At 45.7% G+C, this 16,851-nt stretch overlaps 1 protein-coding gene across 4 annotated transcripts in view; it reads left to right on the forward strand.

Moving 5' to 3' along the window:
* The window catches only part of LOC115099775 (E3 ubiquitin-protein ligase RNF220-like), a 207,260-nt gene extending 190,766 nt beyond the window's left edge, over positions 1-16,494 (forward strand). For all 4 annotated transcript variants that reach the window (XM_029617612.1, XM_029617613.1, XM_029617614.1 and 1 more), the window contains 2 exons: positions 7,303-7,377; positions 15,830-16,494. In XM_029617612.1, coding sequence (XP_029473472.1) covers positions 7,303-7,377; positions 15,830-15,901 — 147 coding nt within the window. In that variant the 3' untranslated portion in view covers positions 15,902-16,494. The remainder of the gene's footprint in view (positions 1-7,302; positions 7,378-15,829) is intronic.
* The last annotated feature ends 357 nt before the right edge of the window (positions 16,495-16,851 follow it).

The raw sequence follows: 16,851 nt of genomic DNA on the forward strand, positions 1-16,851 counted from the left end.
CAGGTTGCCATGGCTTTGGAAGAGTAGACAAGGGTGTGTCGGGGCTTTCGATCAACAGTTTCTGAAGAGACCACTAAATGGCATGCAAGTCTTCCTCTCCAAAATCAAGCTAAAGATCTTTTTCATTCCATCTTGTAATTAAGGAACTAATATTTGCTACAGTGTGACATGTGACAACAGCCCAGCAGGCAATTTTTCAAATCCTGCCGATTGAATTGCCCCTGAGGCAGCTCTACGAGCGAAACTCGGCCAGAGTCGGGCACATAATAAAGGGCTTCGTGTGATCATCCGATTCCTATTGTTTTCACTCTAATACAGCCAACTGGATCGGTTTCCGATTTGTTTTTTGGGTATAACCATTAATTCAGATCTTTCATTAAAACAACACATATCCATAATTACCAGAAATTGATTTTATAAGCTTCAACTCTTGAAACGGCTTCGTCCTCTACTTTTCTTTCACGATTTTCGGACTATACTTCAATCACTCATCTTTTCGGGGCTTGACTACTGTAATTCTCTTTATATAGGTCTCCCAGATAACACACTTCACTCACTTCAACTGATCCAAAACGCAGCAGCACGTATCTTAACAAACTCTTCCATAAAAAATCACATCACTCCGATACTTCAATCATTACATTGGTTACCAATTAAATACAGAATACAATTCAAGATCCTGTCCAACTCCATCTCAGCCTTGAAATACCCTTCAAACTTCATTCCTCCAATAGGCCAATTAGAGATAATCATAAAGGTACTTTGAATTACCCCCCAACTAAAGCCTCACGCCTTTCCTCGACCAAAGACCGAGCTTTTTCAATAGCAAGTCCTTCTATTTGGAACAACATTCCTTCAAGCCTCCGACTAGAACCCTGTCTCACTACGTTCAGAAAAAAACTTAAGACGTGGCTATTCCACCAAGCCTTCGATGATCCTCCAGACAACCCTTAGTCTTCTTTTTCCTCACTTGGACGTAGAAGATTAAAGTCCTACATCCATTCAAACGAAGAACTCTGGCACTTACTGAATGAAGCATATTTTGCATTAATCCAAATTCCTTTTGGACTATGCTTCTTCAATTATTTTTTGGCCTTTAACTTCCTTCCAGCTCTTAAGCTTCCCAAGTTTTTTACTCCTTGTTAAATGTAACTTTATCTTATTCTCTTTTCTTGTTAATTACTTTTATTTATTGCTTCTGTTATACCCTTGTTTTATGTAAACCGATCCGATATGGTTTATTTACTATGAAGGTCGGTATAAAAAAGTGTTAAATAAATAAATAAATAAATTATACACTCTTTCATCTACACTCCTAATTCAATTACCTTATGTTCCATTCTCCAGATTTACAAACCCACCAGACATCTAAGATCACTGGACAAAAACCTCTTAGACATCCCATCACCACGACAGGCCCGTCTTGACATCACCAGAAAAAGATCATTCTCTGTCATTGGACCAATCTTATGGGAACGCATTACCAGACTCTTTAAGATCCATAACCAACTCCAAACACTTCAAAAAATCCCTAAAAACACATTTATTTCAATCTGCTTTCCATTTATCACACACTAAATAACATAACTACTTCTCCATCACACAGGGCACAACATTATTATATATTGATATATTTTTTATGTAAACTATTCATTGTTTTAGATTTTTATTTTTATTATATATTTTTGTAATTTTGAGCTTTTATAATTTGATAATCTTTATGTTCTTTTAAATTTAAATCTTTATTTACATTTGTTTTTTTATTTAGTTATGTAAACCGTTTTGATTAAACACTGTTTGTAAAGACGGTATACAAACACTTTAAAATAAATACAAATAAATATATTGAAGTGATGACAGTCACCAGAAATTATCAGAGACCGTTCCACCAGAGCTCAGTCATCTTCCTGGGCGGAGGTGGTGGCTGTACATCCTGTAGACATTTCTAAAGCTGTGACCTGGTCGTAAGAACATAAGAAATTGCCATACTGGGTCAGACCAAGGGTCCATCAAGCCCAGCATCCTGCTTCCAACAGAGGCCGACTCCGGTTTTTATAACATGCATGCGGCTGCGCGCACATGTTATAAAATCAGGCGTAGATTTGTTCGCACCAGATTGCGCAAACAAATCTACGCCCGCGCATAAGTTTAAAAATCTGGCCCTTAGTGTTTGGGTAATTGCCAGGTTCTTATGGCCTGGATTGGCCACTGTTGGAAACAGGATGCTGGGCTTGATGGACCCTTGGTCTGACCCAGTATGGCAGGTTCTTATATTCTTATGTTCTGGCTGATCCAGGCCACAAGAACCTGGCAGGATCCCAAGGGGTAGAGAGATTCCAAGCTGCTTATCCCAAGAATAAGCAGTAGATTTCTGCAATTCTACCTTAATGGCTAATGGACTTTTCCTCCAGGAACTTGTCCAAACCTTTTTTAAATGCAGCTACACTAATAGCTTTCACCACAACCTCTGGCAACGAATTCCAGAGCTTAATTATGCATTGAGTAAACAAATATTTTCTCTTATTTTAAATGTATTACCCAGTAACTTCATTATGTCTCCCCTGGTCTTTGTACTTTTCGAAAGCGTAAACTGATTAATGTTTACTCGTTCCACTCCACTCATTATTTCATAGACCTCTATCTTATCTCCCCTCAGCAACCTCTTCTTCAAGCTGAAGAGTCCTAACTTTTTAGCCTTCCTTCATAGGGGAATTGTTCCATCCCCTTTATCATTTTAGTCTCCCTTCTCCGTACCTTTTCTAAATCTGCTATATCTTTCTTGAGATATGGTGACCAGAACTGCACACAATACTCAAGATGAGGTCGCACCATGGAGCGATACAGAGGCATTATGATATTCTCTGTTTTATTCTCCATTCCTTTCCTAATAATCCCCAGCATTCTGTGTGTGTATGATATATGAACACAAGATGAGGATGCACCATGGAGTGATACAGAGGCATTATGATAGTCTCTGTTTTATTCTCCATTCCTTTCCTAATAATCCCCAGCATTCTGTTTGTGTATGATATATGAACACAAGATGAGGATGCACCATGGAGTGATACAGAGGCATTATGATAATCTCTGTTTTATTCTCCTTTCCTTTCCTAATAATCCCTAGCATTCTATGTACTGTCTTGGCTGCTGCTGCACACTGAGCAGAAGATTGAAAGGTATTTTCAATGATGAGGCCTAGATCCTTTTCCTGAGTGGTGATTCCTAATGTGGAACCTTGCATTATGTTATTATAATTTGGGTTACTCTTCTCTAAGTGCATCACTTTGCATTTGTCCACATTAAATTTCATTTGCCATTTGCTTGCCCAGTCTCCCAGTTTTGCAATGTCCTCTTGCAATTTCTCACAATCCTCTTGGGATTTAACAACTTTGAATAATTTGGTGTAATCGGCAGAATTAATCACCTCATTTGTTGTTCCCATTTCCAGGTCAGTTATAAATATATTAAAAAGCTGTGGTCCCAGAACAGCATTTCACAGTGAGGTAGCGGAATAACAACACATACACAAAGCAGGAAGTCACCAAGAAAAAGCAGAATTGCTTATTTTTTATTATTTTCTCACAATTAAGTTTTAAATTAGAAAGACAGTTAATCGTAAATGGTAACCACACCCATTCCCCATTTAGAGTATATTATTGAACTATGTAACCGTATAATAATGGCACCCTATGGATAATTGAGAAACCACATATTTGTGCCTAACTGTAAACCGTTGTGATGGTGCACTACTAAGCGACGGTAAAGAAAAGTTTTAAATAAATAAAACAGATACCTGGAGCACTCCACTATTCACCTTTCTCCATTGGGAAAAGTTACTATTTGGCCCTCCTCTCTGTTTTCTCTCTTTTTAACCAGTTGTCAATCCACAAAAGGACACTGCCCCCTATCCCATGACTTTTTAATTTCCTAAGAAGTCTCTTACGAGGAACTTTGTCAAATGCTTTCTGGAAATCCAGATACACCAAATCAACTGGCTCACCTTTATCCACATGTTTATTTACCCCCTCAAAAAGAAGTAGCAAATTTGTGAGGCAAGACTTCCCTTGGCTAAATCCATGTTGCTTTGTCTCATTAAACTATATCTATCCGTATATTCAGCAGTTTTATTCTTTATGATAGTTTCTACCATTTTGCCTGATTCGCTGGTCCATTGGCCCTCCAGTCATAAGAACATGCCATACTGGGTCAGACCAAGGGTCCATCAAGCCCAGCATCCTGTTTCCAACAGTGGCCAATCCAGGCCATGAGAACCTGGCAAGTACCCAAAAACTAAGTCTATTCCATGTCTTTACATTTTTCTTACAAAACATAGATTAGATGTTCTCGTGAAAGAAGACGCTTCTTTTGGAACAAGTGTTATCAGAGCAGGTTTAATATCATCCTACCAAGAATAATTGGGCTTTGGTACTTCTCAGTTGTTCTGGACTGGTGTACCAGAATGTGAAAGGAAGGAGAAATTTGTACTTACCTAATAATTTCCTTTCCTTTAGTCCTGCTACACCAAACCAGAAACCTGCCAGCTAGGGTAAAATGTTATTCATTAAAGATCTGCATTAGTTATTCAGCAGACAAATATAAAATAAAAACAAACAATATTTGGTGTTACAATGTTTATTTCAGAAACATTAGAGAGATTCCTCTTCTAAACTTTTCTAGTTCCTTTAAAAAAAACCCATTTAATTATCCATTTTAATATAAGGTTAATTAAACCAATCAGCCTTGATGCTTGTGATACAATTGCAACATCGCTCTCTGCTTTGACAGCAGGGGGAAAAGGGGAATTGGATTCAGAAAACAGCCAATGCCAGTTCCCAACCTTTACAATCGAGGTACTGATACGCAAACATTAGGGAAAAAGCACAGGACTACTTCTATGGCCAAGTCCAAAAGCAAAGCACGTTCAAACAGCATTGACTGAATTATCAAGAAGGCTGCTCACCCTGTAAAAATGTTGCTAGCAGTAATTTTGTTATGGGTTTGACAGTTGCTTGGTTTTCATTGTAAATATTGCTACCATTTACCGAAGGCCTGGGGTAACCTGCAAGGAACGACAGTTACTCCCATAAGAAACTTGCTGGGCAGTCTGGATGGACCATTTGGTCTTTTTGTGTCATCATTGCTAAGTATGTTGCTATGTTTATGATTTTAAGTTTCATGGACTGCTCTATCAGGGGAATTGTGGCTTTAATTGCCTTGCAGCACATGGACATAGTGATGATGTCACAGAAAAAGGTCATGTGATCTGCTGGGAGGGGAGATAAACCCAGTTGTTCTAGACTGGTGTAGCAGGACTAAAGGAAGGAGATTCAAGCAAGAATAAGTTTTTCCTCTTATGGAAAATTCCCCACTTGTGATTTATTGAAGTTTGTCAAATATTTATATGTTCCTATCACATCCTCCCTTTCCCTTCTTTCCTCCAGCAAGTACAGTTTGTCTCCTGCCTCTCTTTGAAGGGTTTGTGTTGTAGGCCATGTAGCATTTTTTTTAGCCCTTTTCTAAACCATTTTCATCCTTTCACTGTCCTTGTGTAGCCTCCAGAACTGAAAACATTACTCAAGGGTGGGTCTCACTAATGCTTTTCAATATATTTATAAGTGATCTGGAACAGGGAACGACAAGTGAGGTGGTCAAATCTGCAAACACAAAATTATTTAGAGTTAACACTAGAACAGCCAACTTTTTTTTATATCCTAGAACAGCCACCAGTACGTTTTTAAGCCGCTTCTATCTTAGACTCTATCAGTGAAAGAAAACAAATTTTTATGGTTAATGAATTGATGCTCTGTTAGACACAAGTGTCAGACTGCAGATAGAAGTCAAAGCACCTGAAAAGATAAAGCAGGATGAGCGGAAACTTAGAAAATTCACCAGCACGAAAATGTGCAGCTGGCTAGTCTAGGGTGTATGAATTGTGGAGCAAAAACCGAAGAGGGTGGGGCAGCTAATTTTCAGGAATGAAAGATCATCAGAAATGATGAAAAGTCACCAATTTCAACCTATTGCAATCATATATGTGGATTGTGCAAGCCTTTAAAATGTTCACCAACGCGAAAATGTGCTGTTGGCTGTTCTAGTTAATTCTCAAGCGGATTGTGATAAATTGCAGGAGGACTTTGCGAGACTGGAAGATTGGGCATCCAAATGGCAGATGAAATTTAATGTGGACAAGTGCAAGGTGATGCATATAGGGAAAAATAACCCTTGCTGTAGTTACACGATGTTAGGTTCCATATTAGGAGCTATCACCCAGGAAAAAGATCTGGGCGCCATAGTGGATAATACTTTAAAATCGTCGACTCAGTGTGCTGCAGCAGTCAAAAAAGCAAACAGAATGTTAGGAATTATTAGGAAAGGAATGATGAATAAAACAGAAAATGTCATAATGCCTCTGTATCGCTCCATGGTGAGACCGCACCTTGAATACTGTGTACAATTCTGGTCGCCGCATCTCAAAAAAGATATAGTTGCACTGGAGAAGGTACAGAGAAGGGCAACCAAAATGATAAAGGAGTTGGAACAGCTCCCTATGAGGAAAGGCTAAAGAGGTTAGGGCTGTTCAAGGAGAAGAGACGACTGAGGGGGGATATGATAGAGGTCTTTAAAATCATGAGAGGTCTAGAACGGGTAGATGTGAATCGGTTATTTACTCTTTTGGATAATAGAAGTACTAGGGGGCACTCTATGAAGTTATCAAGTAGCACAAATTGGAGAAAATTCTTTTTCACTCAACGCACAATTAAGCTCTGGAGTTCATTGCCAGAGGATATGGTTAAGGCAGTTAGTGTAGCTGGGTTTAAAAAATGTTGGGACAAGTTCCTGGAGGAACTGCTATTAGTCAAGCTGAGATAGGGAATAGCCACTGCTATTACTGGCATCAGTACCTTGAGATTTATTTAATGTTTGGGTACTTGCCAGGTACTTGTGACTTGGAAACAGGATGCTGGGCTTGATGGACCCTTGGTCTGACCCAGTATGGCAGTTTCTTATGTTCTATGTAGAGATAATATTACTTCTGTCTTCCTATTGCTGATACCTATCATTATGTAGCAGGCCATATTAATAGCTTTCTTACATTGATTGGCTTCCTTGAGGTCATATGAACTTATTATTCCTAGATCTCTTTCTTGTTGAACAGTTTTCAGATTTGGTATGTAGCTGTGGAATGTCTGATTTTACACATTTTAGCTTGGGCTGACAGAGGAAGATAGGATCTTGTAAATACAGCAGGGAAGGAGCCTTGTATGTAGACGACAGTAACCTTTCTTTTCTCGTTCTTGGCAGGACTCGTACACCATGCCCCTGACGTCCATTCAGTGCTGGCATGTGCACTGTGAGGAATGCTGGTTACGGACACTGGTGAGCCGTGCTGCGACGGGGGCTTGCATGCCTTTCTCTTCTCCATTTAGAAAGAAAGGGCTCTTAACTCTTTCTTTGCGCTGCATGATTTCTGACCTCACTACAAATGGGCAGCAGGGTACGTGGAAGGGGTACAGACTCTAAAAGCTTGAGATAGTCAGTGCCATAAGACACAAAGTAGGCATTGGCTCACAGCACAGTATCACTCTCGGGAGATGCCTTTGACCTCCACGGTTGCAGAGCTGTGTGAGATTCTCCATACTGGAATAGGGGGTGCTTCAGGCCAGGACTATGTGCCTTGGCGGGTCTGTATATTGGATCTCTGGTTCTGGATGCCGCCAGGCTCAATGACTGAGGTGTATTGCTAGAGCTGTGCATGGGGCGGAGGGAGGGTATCAGTACTGGAATAGCAGGGGAGGCTGCAGGATAGAACCACTGGCGGCGCAGTGGATGTGGGGGTTACAGTACTAGAATAGCAAACGGCATTGCAGGGCAGAAGTGAGTGCACTGGCGAAGCTGTGGGGGGAGGAGGGTCTCCATATTGGACTAGCAGGAGCTGCTGCAGGACGAGTGGGAGGAGCATTGACAGAGCTGTGTGTGGGGATATCTGTAGTGGAATAGCAGGAATGCAGAGCTGTGGCAGGTGGGGTCTCAGTACTGCAATAACAGGGCAGAGGTGCATTTTTTTGTCTCTCAGTACTGGTAGCTACCTCAAGAGGCAATGCACAGAGAGCAGCCACAGGAAAAGAAAAGACAGAATGGGTAACCGAAACCAAGTGCAGTACCATATTTTTATGTTCTTTTTGCTTTTCACCACTGCCTGTTGTGTAAACCCTGTCTGTCCATGCAAGCTACTCTGCATTCCCTAATCAAGGGGCAGAAACTGTCCCAGCTACCAAAAAGAGCAACCATTAATAAGCTGCTCCTCCTCTCCCAGGTAGCAGAGGTCCCTGCTCACAATCTCCCTAACCCGCAAGAGAAGCCCTGCAGCTTTAGTTCTTGATGACAGCCTGGGTGCAACCTTGCTAAGGCTGCCCTTCTGCTCTTCTCAGCCTTGTTCCTTTAACCCGCGAGAGGCTGATCCTGCTGCCGATGGCACGCCGGGGTGTGCAGGCAGCGCTCTCCTGCAAACATTTGCTGGTGAGAGGCAAAAAAACCGCTTTCTTTCTCCACAATAAACAATTTGTTGAAATTTAACAGGCGCGACGGGGAGCAAAGCACTAAACGCGAGGAAGGTATTGATAAAGAGAGGCAGAGGCCCCAGGAGCTTGAAACAGGTGTGACTGCATTGTAAAACAAGCCTATAAGCTTTCATCTGGCAGGGGAGGGAGTGGGAAGACCAATGTACATCTAGGGGAGGGGGAGATTGCACGGCCGCCCCGAATTGAGTTTTCACTTCTGGTTGTCCCTACTTTTGCTTCTTAATCACCGGCGTTTGCGAGTTTATGCATAGGTAGCCCCGTATTCAGCCTTTCTTCCTCCGGCTGCCTCACTCATGCCACGATGATGGACACTTTCCAAGCCATGTTCTTCTTTTCTTAGCCCTCTGGAGTGGAGATTCCTACTCTTAATAGAGATCATGGGCGTAACCTGCACAGTGCAGCAGTTACCACCATGAGCCACTTGCTGGGCAGACTGGACGGACCACTTGGTCTTTATCTGCTGTGGTTACTATGAGATGGAGTGCTTTAGATGTGTTGGCATGTTATACCCTGGTCTGGGGTTTTATTCTGAAGCAGCCTCCCTTCTCACCACTTGTTCTACACTGGCCTTTGAAAATGTGATCAGGAAAGAGTTGACAATTGAGAGAGAGGTAACAAGGATCATGTTGCCGGTGGTACGGTAGCCTTGCCTGCAAGGCAGAGTACTCCGCACCCTGATCTAAAGAGAGCCAGATCCCGACTCAGTAACCATTACCTCCATTCTTCCATTGCTAGTAACCTAGAGAACATTAAGTTTCTTTTAGTCACTAGAATACATATGAAGGTTTTATATCTGCTTTCCCAGTGCCTGGGAGCAGAAGGGATTACTGGGGATCGTGTGATATCACACCCTTGCTGTACGAGATTTTATAAACAAAAACCTGACGGGTAGATTTTCCACATGCATGCATTTTACTGGAAATGCGTGTATCTATATAAATGGATGTACATTTGCATATACTGAATATGATTTTGCCAAAGAAGCTTCAGAAGTTTATCCAAATACCTGCACCCTAAAGCAGAGGGTAGGTGTTTTGCTTTGCAGTTTGGGCCTATCCCTTTCTTTCATGGCCACTCAGGAGACTCCACTAACCAGCGAAAGGGACAGCAGAAAGAGCCAGACCAGGCAGAGAAGAACAGCTTTGTCCAGTCTGTACTGCATCTCTTCTAGACCTGGAAACCGCTGCCATGAATTAGAGGGGGCAGGAGATGGATCTGTGTTTGTGAGGTTCATTCTGGTCACTCTCAGACCTCGTATCTCTCTTTAATGGGAGCTGGAAAAGGTTACAAACTCCTCAACACTAGTGGATAAAAAAAACCTCCACAGACCACACTAAGCTAAAGAAAAGGAAATATTCACTGCTGACGGGTTTACAATGCCCTGGCCCCATGCTCCATTGGACATCTGTCCCTGCCCTGTGAGAGGTGGGCAGATGATCTTCCTACTCCTGAGGCTTCCTCCTGGCATGTCATCTCATTTTTCTTTTCAGTTATTTGTCACATGTGCCAATCAGCCCATGACATCTTGCACTCGCTGCTCTGAACTTGAGGCTTCTTACTGCCACCTCTGTGTCAGCATGGGTGATAGACGATCCGTCACCATTACTTTATATCACTGCTGAATGCATCGCTCCTTCATCGTTTTTTTTCAGCAGCATTGAAGTGCATTAGCTAGTTAATGTCTAATGAAAATTAAGTTAATAGATTTGATTAGCAGTCATTGGGTTTCATTTCCTAGGTGAAGCGGTTGCTTGTCAGCTGACTATGCAGTGATGCTCATAGCTGAGCTCACTCTGTATAGTGATGCGGCTCGCTCCCCGTAGCTGTGCTCACTCTGTATAGTGATGCGGCTCGCTCCCCGTAGCTGTACTCACTCTGTATAGTGATGCGGCTCGGCCCCCGTAGCTGTGCTCACTCTGTATAGTGATGCGGCTCGCTCCCCGTAGCTGTGCTCACTCTGTATAGTGATGCGGCTCGCTCCCCGTAGCTGTGCTCACTCTGTATAGTGATGCGACTCGCTCCCCGTAGCTGTGCTCACTCTGTATAGTGATGCGGCTCGGCCCCCGTAGCTGTGCTCACTCTGTATAGTGATGCGGCTCGCTCCCCGTAGCTGTGCTCACTCTGTATAGTGATGCGGCTCGCTCCCCGTAGCTGTGCTCACTCTGTATAGTGATGCGGCTCGCTCCCCGTAGCTGTGCTCACTCTGTATAGTGATGCGGCTCGGCCCCCGTAGCTGTGCTCACTCTGTATAGTGATGCGGCTCGCTCCCCGTAGCTGTGCTCACTCTGTATAGTGATGCGGCTCGCTCCCTGTAGCTGTGCTCACTCTGTATAGTGATGCGACTCGCTCCCCGTAGCTGTGCTCACTCTGTATAGTGATGCGGCTCGCTCCCCGTAGCTGTGCTCACTCTGTATAGTGATGCGGCTCGGCCCCCGTAGCTGTGCTCACTCTGTATAGTGATGCGGCTCGCGTAGCTGTGCTCACTCTGTATAGTGATGCGGCTCGGCCCCCGTAGCTGTGCTCACTCTGTATAGTGATGCGGCTCGCTCCCCGTAGCTGTGCTCACTCTGTATAGTGATGCGGCTCGCTCCCCGTAGCTGTGCTCACTCTGTATAGTGATGCGGCTCGCTCCCCGTAGCTGTGCTCACTCTGTATAGTGATGCGGCTCGCTCCCCGTAGCTGTGCTCACTCTGTATAGTGATGCGGCTCGCTCCCCGTAGCTGTGCTCACTCTGTATAGTGATGCGGCTCGGCCCCCGTAGCTGTGCTCACTCTGTATAGTGATGCGACTCGCGTAGCTGTGCTCACTCTGTATAGTGATGCGGCTCGGCCCCCGTAGCTGTGCTCACTCTGTATAGTGATGCGGCTCGCTCCCCGTAGCTGTGCTCACTCTGTATAGTGATGCGGCTCGCTCCCCGTAGCTGTGCTCACTCTGTATAGTGATGCGGCTCGCTCCCCGTAGCTGTGCTCACTCTGTATAGTGATGCGGCTCGCTCCCCGTAGCTGTGCTCACTCTGTATAGTGATGCGGCTCGCCCCCCGTAGCTGTGCTCACTCTGTATAGTGATGCGGCTCGCTCCCCGTAGCTGTGCTCACTCTGTATAGTGATGCGACTCGCGTAGCTGTGCTCACTCTGTATAGTGATGCGGCTCGGCCCCCTTAGCTGTGCTCACTCTGTATAGTGATGCGGCTCGCTCCCCGTAGCTGTGCTCACTCTGTATAGTGATGCGGCTCGCTCCCCGTAGCTGTGCTCGCTCTGTATAGTGATGCGGCTCGCTCCCCGTAGCTGTGCTCACTCTGTATAGTGATGCGGCTCGCCCCCCGTAGCTGTGCTCACTCTGTATAGTGATGCGGCTCGCCCCCCGTAGCTGTGCTCACTCTGTATAGTGATGCGGCTCGCTCCCCGTAGCTGTGCTCACTCTGTATAGTGATGCGGCTCGGCCCCCGTAGCTGTGCTCACTCTGTATAGTGATGCGGCTCGGCCCCCGTAGCTGTGCTCACTCTGTATAGTGATGCGGCTCGGCCCCCGTAGCTGTGCTCACTCTGTATAGTGATGCGGCTCGGCCCCCGTAGCTGTGCTCACTCTGTATAGTGATGCGGCTCGCTCCCCGTAGCTGTGCTCACTCTGTATAGTGATGCGGCTCGGCCCCCGTAGCTGTGCTCACTCTGTATAGTGATGCGGCTCGGCCCCCGTAGCTGTGCTCACTCTGTATAGTGATGCGGCTCGCTCCCCGTAGCTGTGCTCACTCTGTATAGTGATGCGGCTCGCTCCCCGTAGCTGTGCTCACTCTGTATAGTGATGCGACTCGCGTAGCTGTGCTCACTCTGTATAGTGATGCGGCTCGGCCCCCGTAGCTGTGCTCACTCTGTATAGTGATGCGGCTCGCTCCCCGTAGCTGTGCTCACTCTGTATCGTGATGCGGCTCGGCCCCCGTAGCTGTGCTCACTCTGTATAGTGATGCGGCTCGCTCCCCGTAGCTGTGCTCACTCTGTATAGTGATGCGGCTCGCTCCCCGTAGCTGTGCTCACTCTGTATAGTGATGCGGCTCGCCCCCCGTAGCTGTGCTCACTCTGTATAGTGATGCGGCTCGCTCCCCGTAGCTGTGCTCACTCTGTATAGTGATGCGGCTCGCTCCCCGTAGCTGTGCTCACTCTGTATAGTGATGCGGCTCGCTCCCCGTAGCTGTGCTCACTCTGTATAGTGATGCGGCTCGCTCCCCGTAGCTGTGCTCACTCTGTATAGTGATGCGGCTCGCTCCCCGTAGCTGTGCTCACTCTGTATAGTGATGCGGCTCGCTCCCCGTAGCTGTGCTCACTCTGTATAGTGATGCGGCTCGGCCCCCGTAGCTGTGCTCACTCTGTATAGTGATGCGGCTCGCTCCCCGTAGCTGTGCTCACTCTGTATAGTGATGCGACTCGCGTAGCTGTGCTCACTCTGTATAGTGATGCGGCTCGGCCCCCTTAGCTGTGCTCACTCTGTATAGTGATGCGGCTCGCTCCCCGTAGCTGTGCTCACTCTGTATAGTGATGCGGCTCGCTCCCCGTAGCTGTGCTCACTCTGTATAGTGATGCGGCTCGCTCCCCGTAGCTGTGCTCACTCTGTATAGTGATGCGGCTCGCTCCCCGTAGCTGTGCTCACTCTGTATAGTGATGCGGCTCGGCCCCCGTAGCTGTGCTCACTCTGTATAGTGATGCGGCTCGCTCCCCGTAGCTGTGCTCACTCTGTATAGTGATGCGGCTCGCCCCCCGTAGCTGTGCTCACTCTGTATAGTGATGCGGCTCGGCCCCCGTAGCTGTGCTCACTCTGTATAGTGATGCGGCTCGGCCCCCGTAGCTGTGCTCACTCTGTATAGTGATGCGGCTCGGCCCCCGTAGCTGTGCTCACTCTGTATAGTGATGCGGCTCGCTCCCCGTAGCTGTGCTCACTCTGTATAGTGATGCGGCTCGGCCCCCGTAGCTGTGCTCACTCTGTATAGTGATGCGGCTCGGCCCCCGTAGCTGTGCTCACTCTGTATAGTGATGCGGCTCGCTCCCCGTAGCTGTGCTCACTCTGTATAGTGATGCGGCTCGCTCCCCGTAGCTGTGCTCACTCTGTATAGTGATGCGACTCGCGTAGCTGTGCTCACTCTGTATAGTGATGCGGCTCGGCCCCCGTAGCTGTGCTCACTCTGTATAGTGATGCGGCTCGCTCCCCGTAGCTGTGCTCACTCTGTATCGTGATGCGGCTCGGCCCCCGTAGCTGTGCTCACTCTGTATAGTGATGCGGCTCGCTCCCCGTAGCTGTGCTCACTCTGTATAGTGATGCGGCTCGCTCCCCGTAGCTGTGCTCACTCTGTATAGTGATGCGGCTCGCTCCCCGTAGCTGTGCTCACTCTGTATAGAGATGCGGCTCGCTCCCCGTAGCTGTGCTCACTCTGTATAGTGATGCGGCTCGCTCCCCGTAGCTGTGCTCACTCTGTATAGTGATGCGGCTCGCTCCCCGTAGCTGTGCTCACTCTGTATAGTGATGCGGCTCGGCCCCCGTAGCTGTGCTCACTCTGTATAGTGATGCGGCTCGGCCCCCGTGGCTGTGTACACTGTGGAGTGTAGTAGTAGTTGCTGCTGGCTGCACAGTTTGGGCTTCTCTTGACACATAAAGAACATTATAAGGTTCACTTTGCCTCAAGTGTCTAATCTAGAAGATTTGAAGCAGTCCTACCGCTTTCCATGCGCAGAATACCCCACAGGAGGGACTTCCCGGACTGTTCTTGTTTTACTTTCTGTGATATTCCCATATCTTAGCTTTAGGCATATGACCATTCTTGTTGGCCTTGCAGCTTCTTTATTTACGTAATGTCTGCACGACCTTTTCTTGGATGCATTAAGTTGATGCTTAGTTGGTTAGTTATTTAATAAACTTATAACCTTGCATTCCAATCCAATGACAGCTCATTGTAGCTTCCAGAATAATGCATTCATAAAATAGCCACATCTCGGACATAAACAATTAAAACATACACATAACGTGATAGATATTTAAAACCTTCATTATCTTTCTCCAGTGCCATAAAATTGTTTTTAAATAAATAAATCTCTACTTTGATCACAAGGAAAATAAAATTAAACATTTAACTTGTAGTTCTTTTGTTGTTCCTGTTGCCTCCTATAGTTGTCATTGTTCCATGTAAGGGCTCTGCCTAAATATAATTAGCTCTGCTTATATGTTCCATGTTGTATGTAAACCGATACGATGTGCAAACGGCTATCGGTATAGAAGAAACTCCAAATAAATAAATAAACATCAGCCATGTACATAAAATATTTAACCTTAAAAGCCCTTAATATTTTCTCAGATGCTTGAAGTAAATATTTAGTAAAATTGCTGAAAGGGGCAATCCTTGCAGCACATGGACTTGTTCTCCCCATACCACCCCTGCTGCTCTCGTCCTGACAGAAATGAGCAAACCACAGAGATGATGCCTGTAGATTGCACTACATGTTCACCGAATTGAATGCGGCCGACACGTCAAGCTACCAGCTGCACTGTCTCGCCTCTCTGCATCCCATAAAACCATCTAAAATCAAACTTGTTAATCGAGAATATTATTTTCATCCAAAAAAAATCTATTTGTTGCGTAAGCACCCATTTCTGTAGGATCGTACTCAAAATTGGCAGGTTAGAAATTGGACGAATATTAGCCACATCATCCATTGGAAAGGCTAAATTCTTCTTTACTGGTGCTCTAGTTGCTTTTTTCAAAGAGAGGCATGGATAATCTTAACTATAAAACTATATGTACTTTGCATCATGCAAAACAGCAAGGATCAATGAGGGCATAATGACCAGTTCTCCTGCAGTTGTGTGTGCAAAACGCGAACAGTTAGTTTCATTATTATCATCCTGTAATCTTTTACACTTTTCCCACAAAGATAATAAGATTCTTCACAATCAGCTTCCAACCTGTCCCAGCACGGAAGCTTTCATCACATGAAATAACTCCTGAGGTCTATTGATTGCTGCATTTATCTGTTTTTGAGTGATAAGATCTTTTCCTTATGAGCATGCCTTTTATATAGTTTTTAAGATAGCAACTACAATTCTTAATCCAGCACTTGCTCAGATCTCCTGCGTTCCCAAGGCTTGCAATGTCTTGTGATGACAAATATTGGAGCTGTGTCCAGCAGCTGTTCTGACTCAGAAAAGGAGGAGAGCTGGGGCTTTTCTCCTCAGGGAGGTGGGAGAGGCTCACGGTGTTTATCTTTCTGCTTGCAGGGCGCTAAAAAGCTGTGCCCCCAGTGCAACACCATCACATCCCCAGGAGACCTGCGGCGCATCTACTTGTGAAGAGGGGAGGAAGGGAGGTGGGAGCCCACGCCACCCGGCTCGGTGAGAGGAGGGAGCGACACAATACAAGGACATTCAGCTGGGAAGGTGGCGCCCTCTGGGGGAAGCACACGCAGCAGCGGCCCCAGCCTCCTCCTCCTCCTCCGTTTTGGGAATGCACTTGAGGACATTGTGCAGGAAACACTGTGGACAAAAGCAGCCCCCTCTCTCTCTCTCTCAGGAGCCCCTCGTCTTTCCTTTCTGTTTTCATGTGCCCGGACCTGCAGGACATTGCCTGGACCATGGTGGACAGCCTCCGAGGAGTGTTTGTATGTGTGCGTGCTTGTGTCTGGGGAGGGAGAGGATCCTGAACAGGAACGCCTGACGCTTGGAGCTGTGCTTTCTTTCCTGTCGTATCCGAGCGGCAAAAAAAGAAAAACAGGAAAAAAGCCCCCGAAGCACATGTAATATAAACTATATATGTTTACAATGTTGTGTATAAATGGATAGACTCAAACATTACATACTAATATGTTCGGGGGGGGGGGGGGGTTGTGTTTAAACAACAAAAGATTTGAGCAAAGAACATTAAATCCATATTTTTCTCAGTTCTGCAAAAAGTTTTGGCATTAAAATCATTAGTTTAAAAAGAAACAAAGTTTATATATATATATATCTATACATATATATAATATAAATGGTTTAATGTTCTGTGGTGTATATTTCTTCATTCAGATATGAAGTCACTTGGAAGACAGACAGCTTTCTGTCACTGTTTCTGAGAGCATGGGAGGGAGGGAGGGGTGGCCGCCATGGGAAACCGCCCGTATGGTAGAAGCAGGGCCTGCTCTCCTGGTGTTCCCGTGTCCCCCTCCGCCTTCACGGTGCCCTGGGCGCTCTGTCTGCCGCCATTTTCTCAGAGAGATGAGAAGGCAGTGTTACCTCTGGAAATGTGCATATAGCTGAGGGGG

This window comes from Rhinatrema bivittatum, chromosome 10, assembly GCF_901001135.1.
Source record: "Rhinatrema bivittatum chromosome 10, aRhiBiv1.1, whole genome shotgun sequence".
NCBI lineage: Eukaryota > Metazoa > Chordata > Amphibia > Gymnophiona > Rhinatrematidae > Rhinatrema > Rhinatrema bivittatum.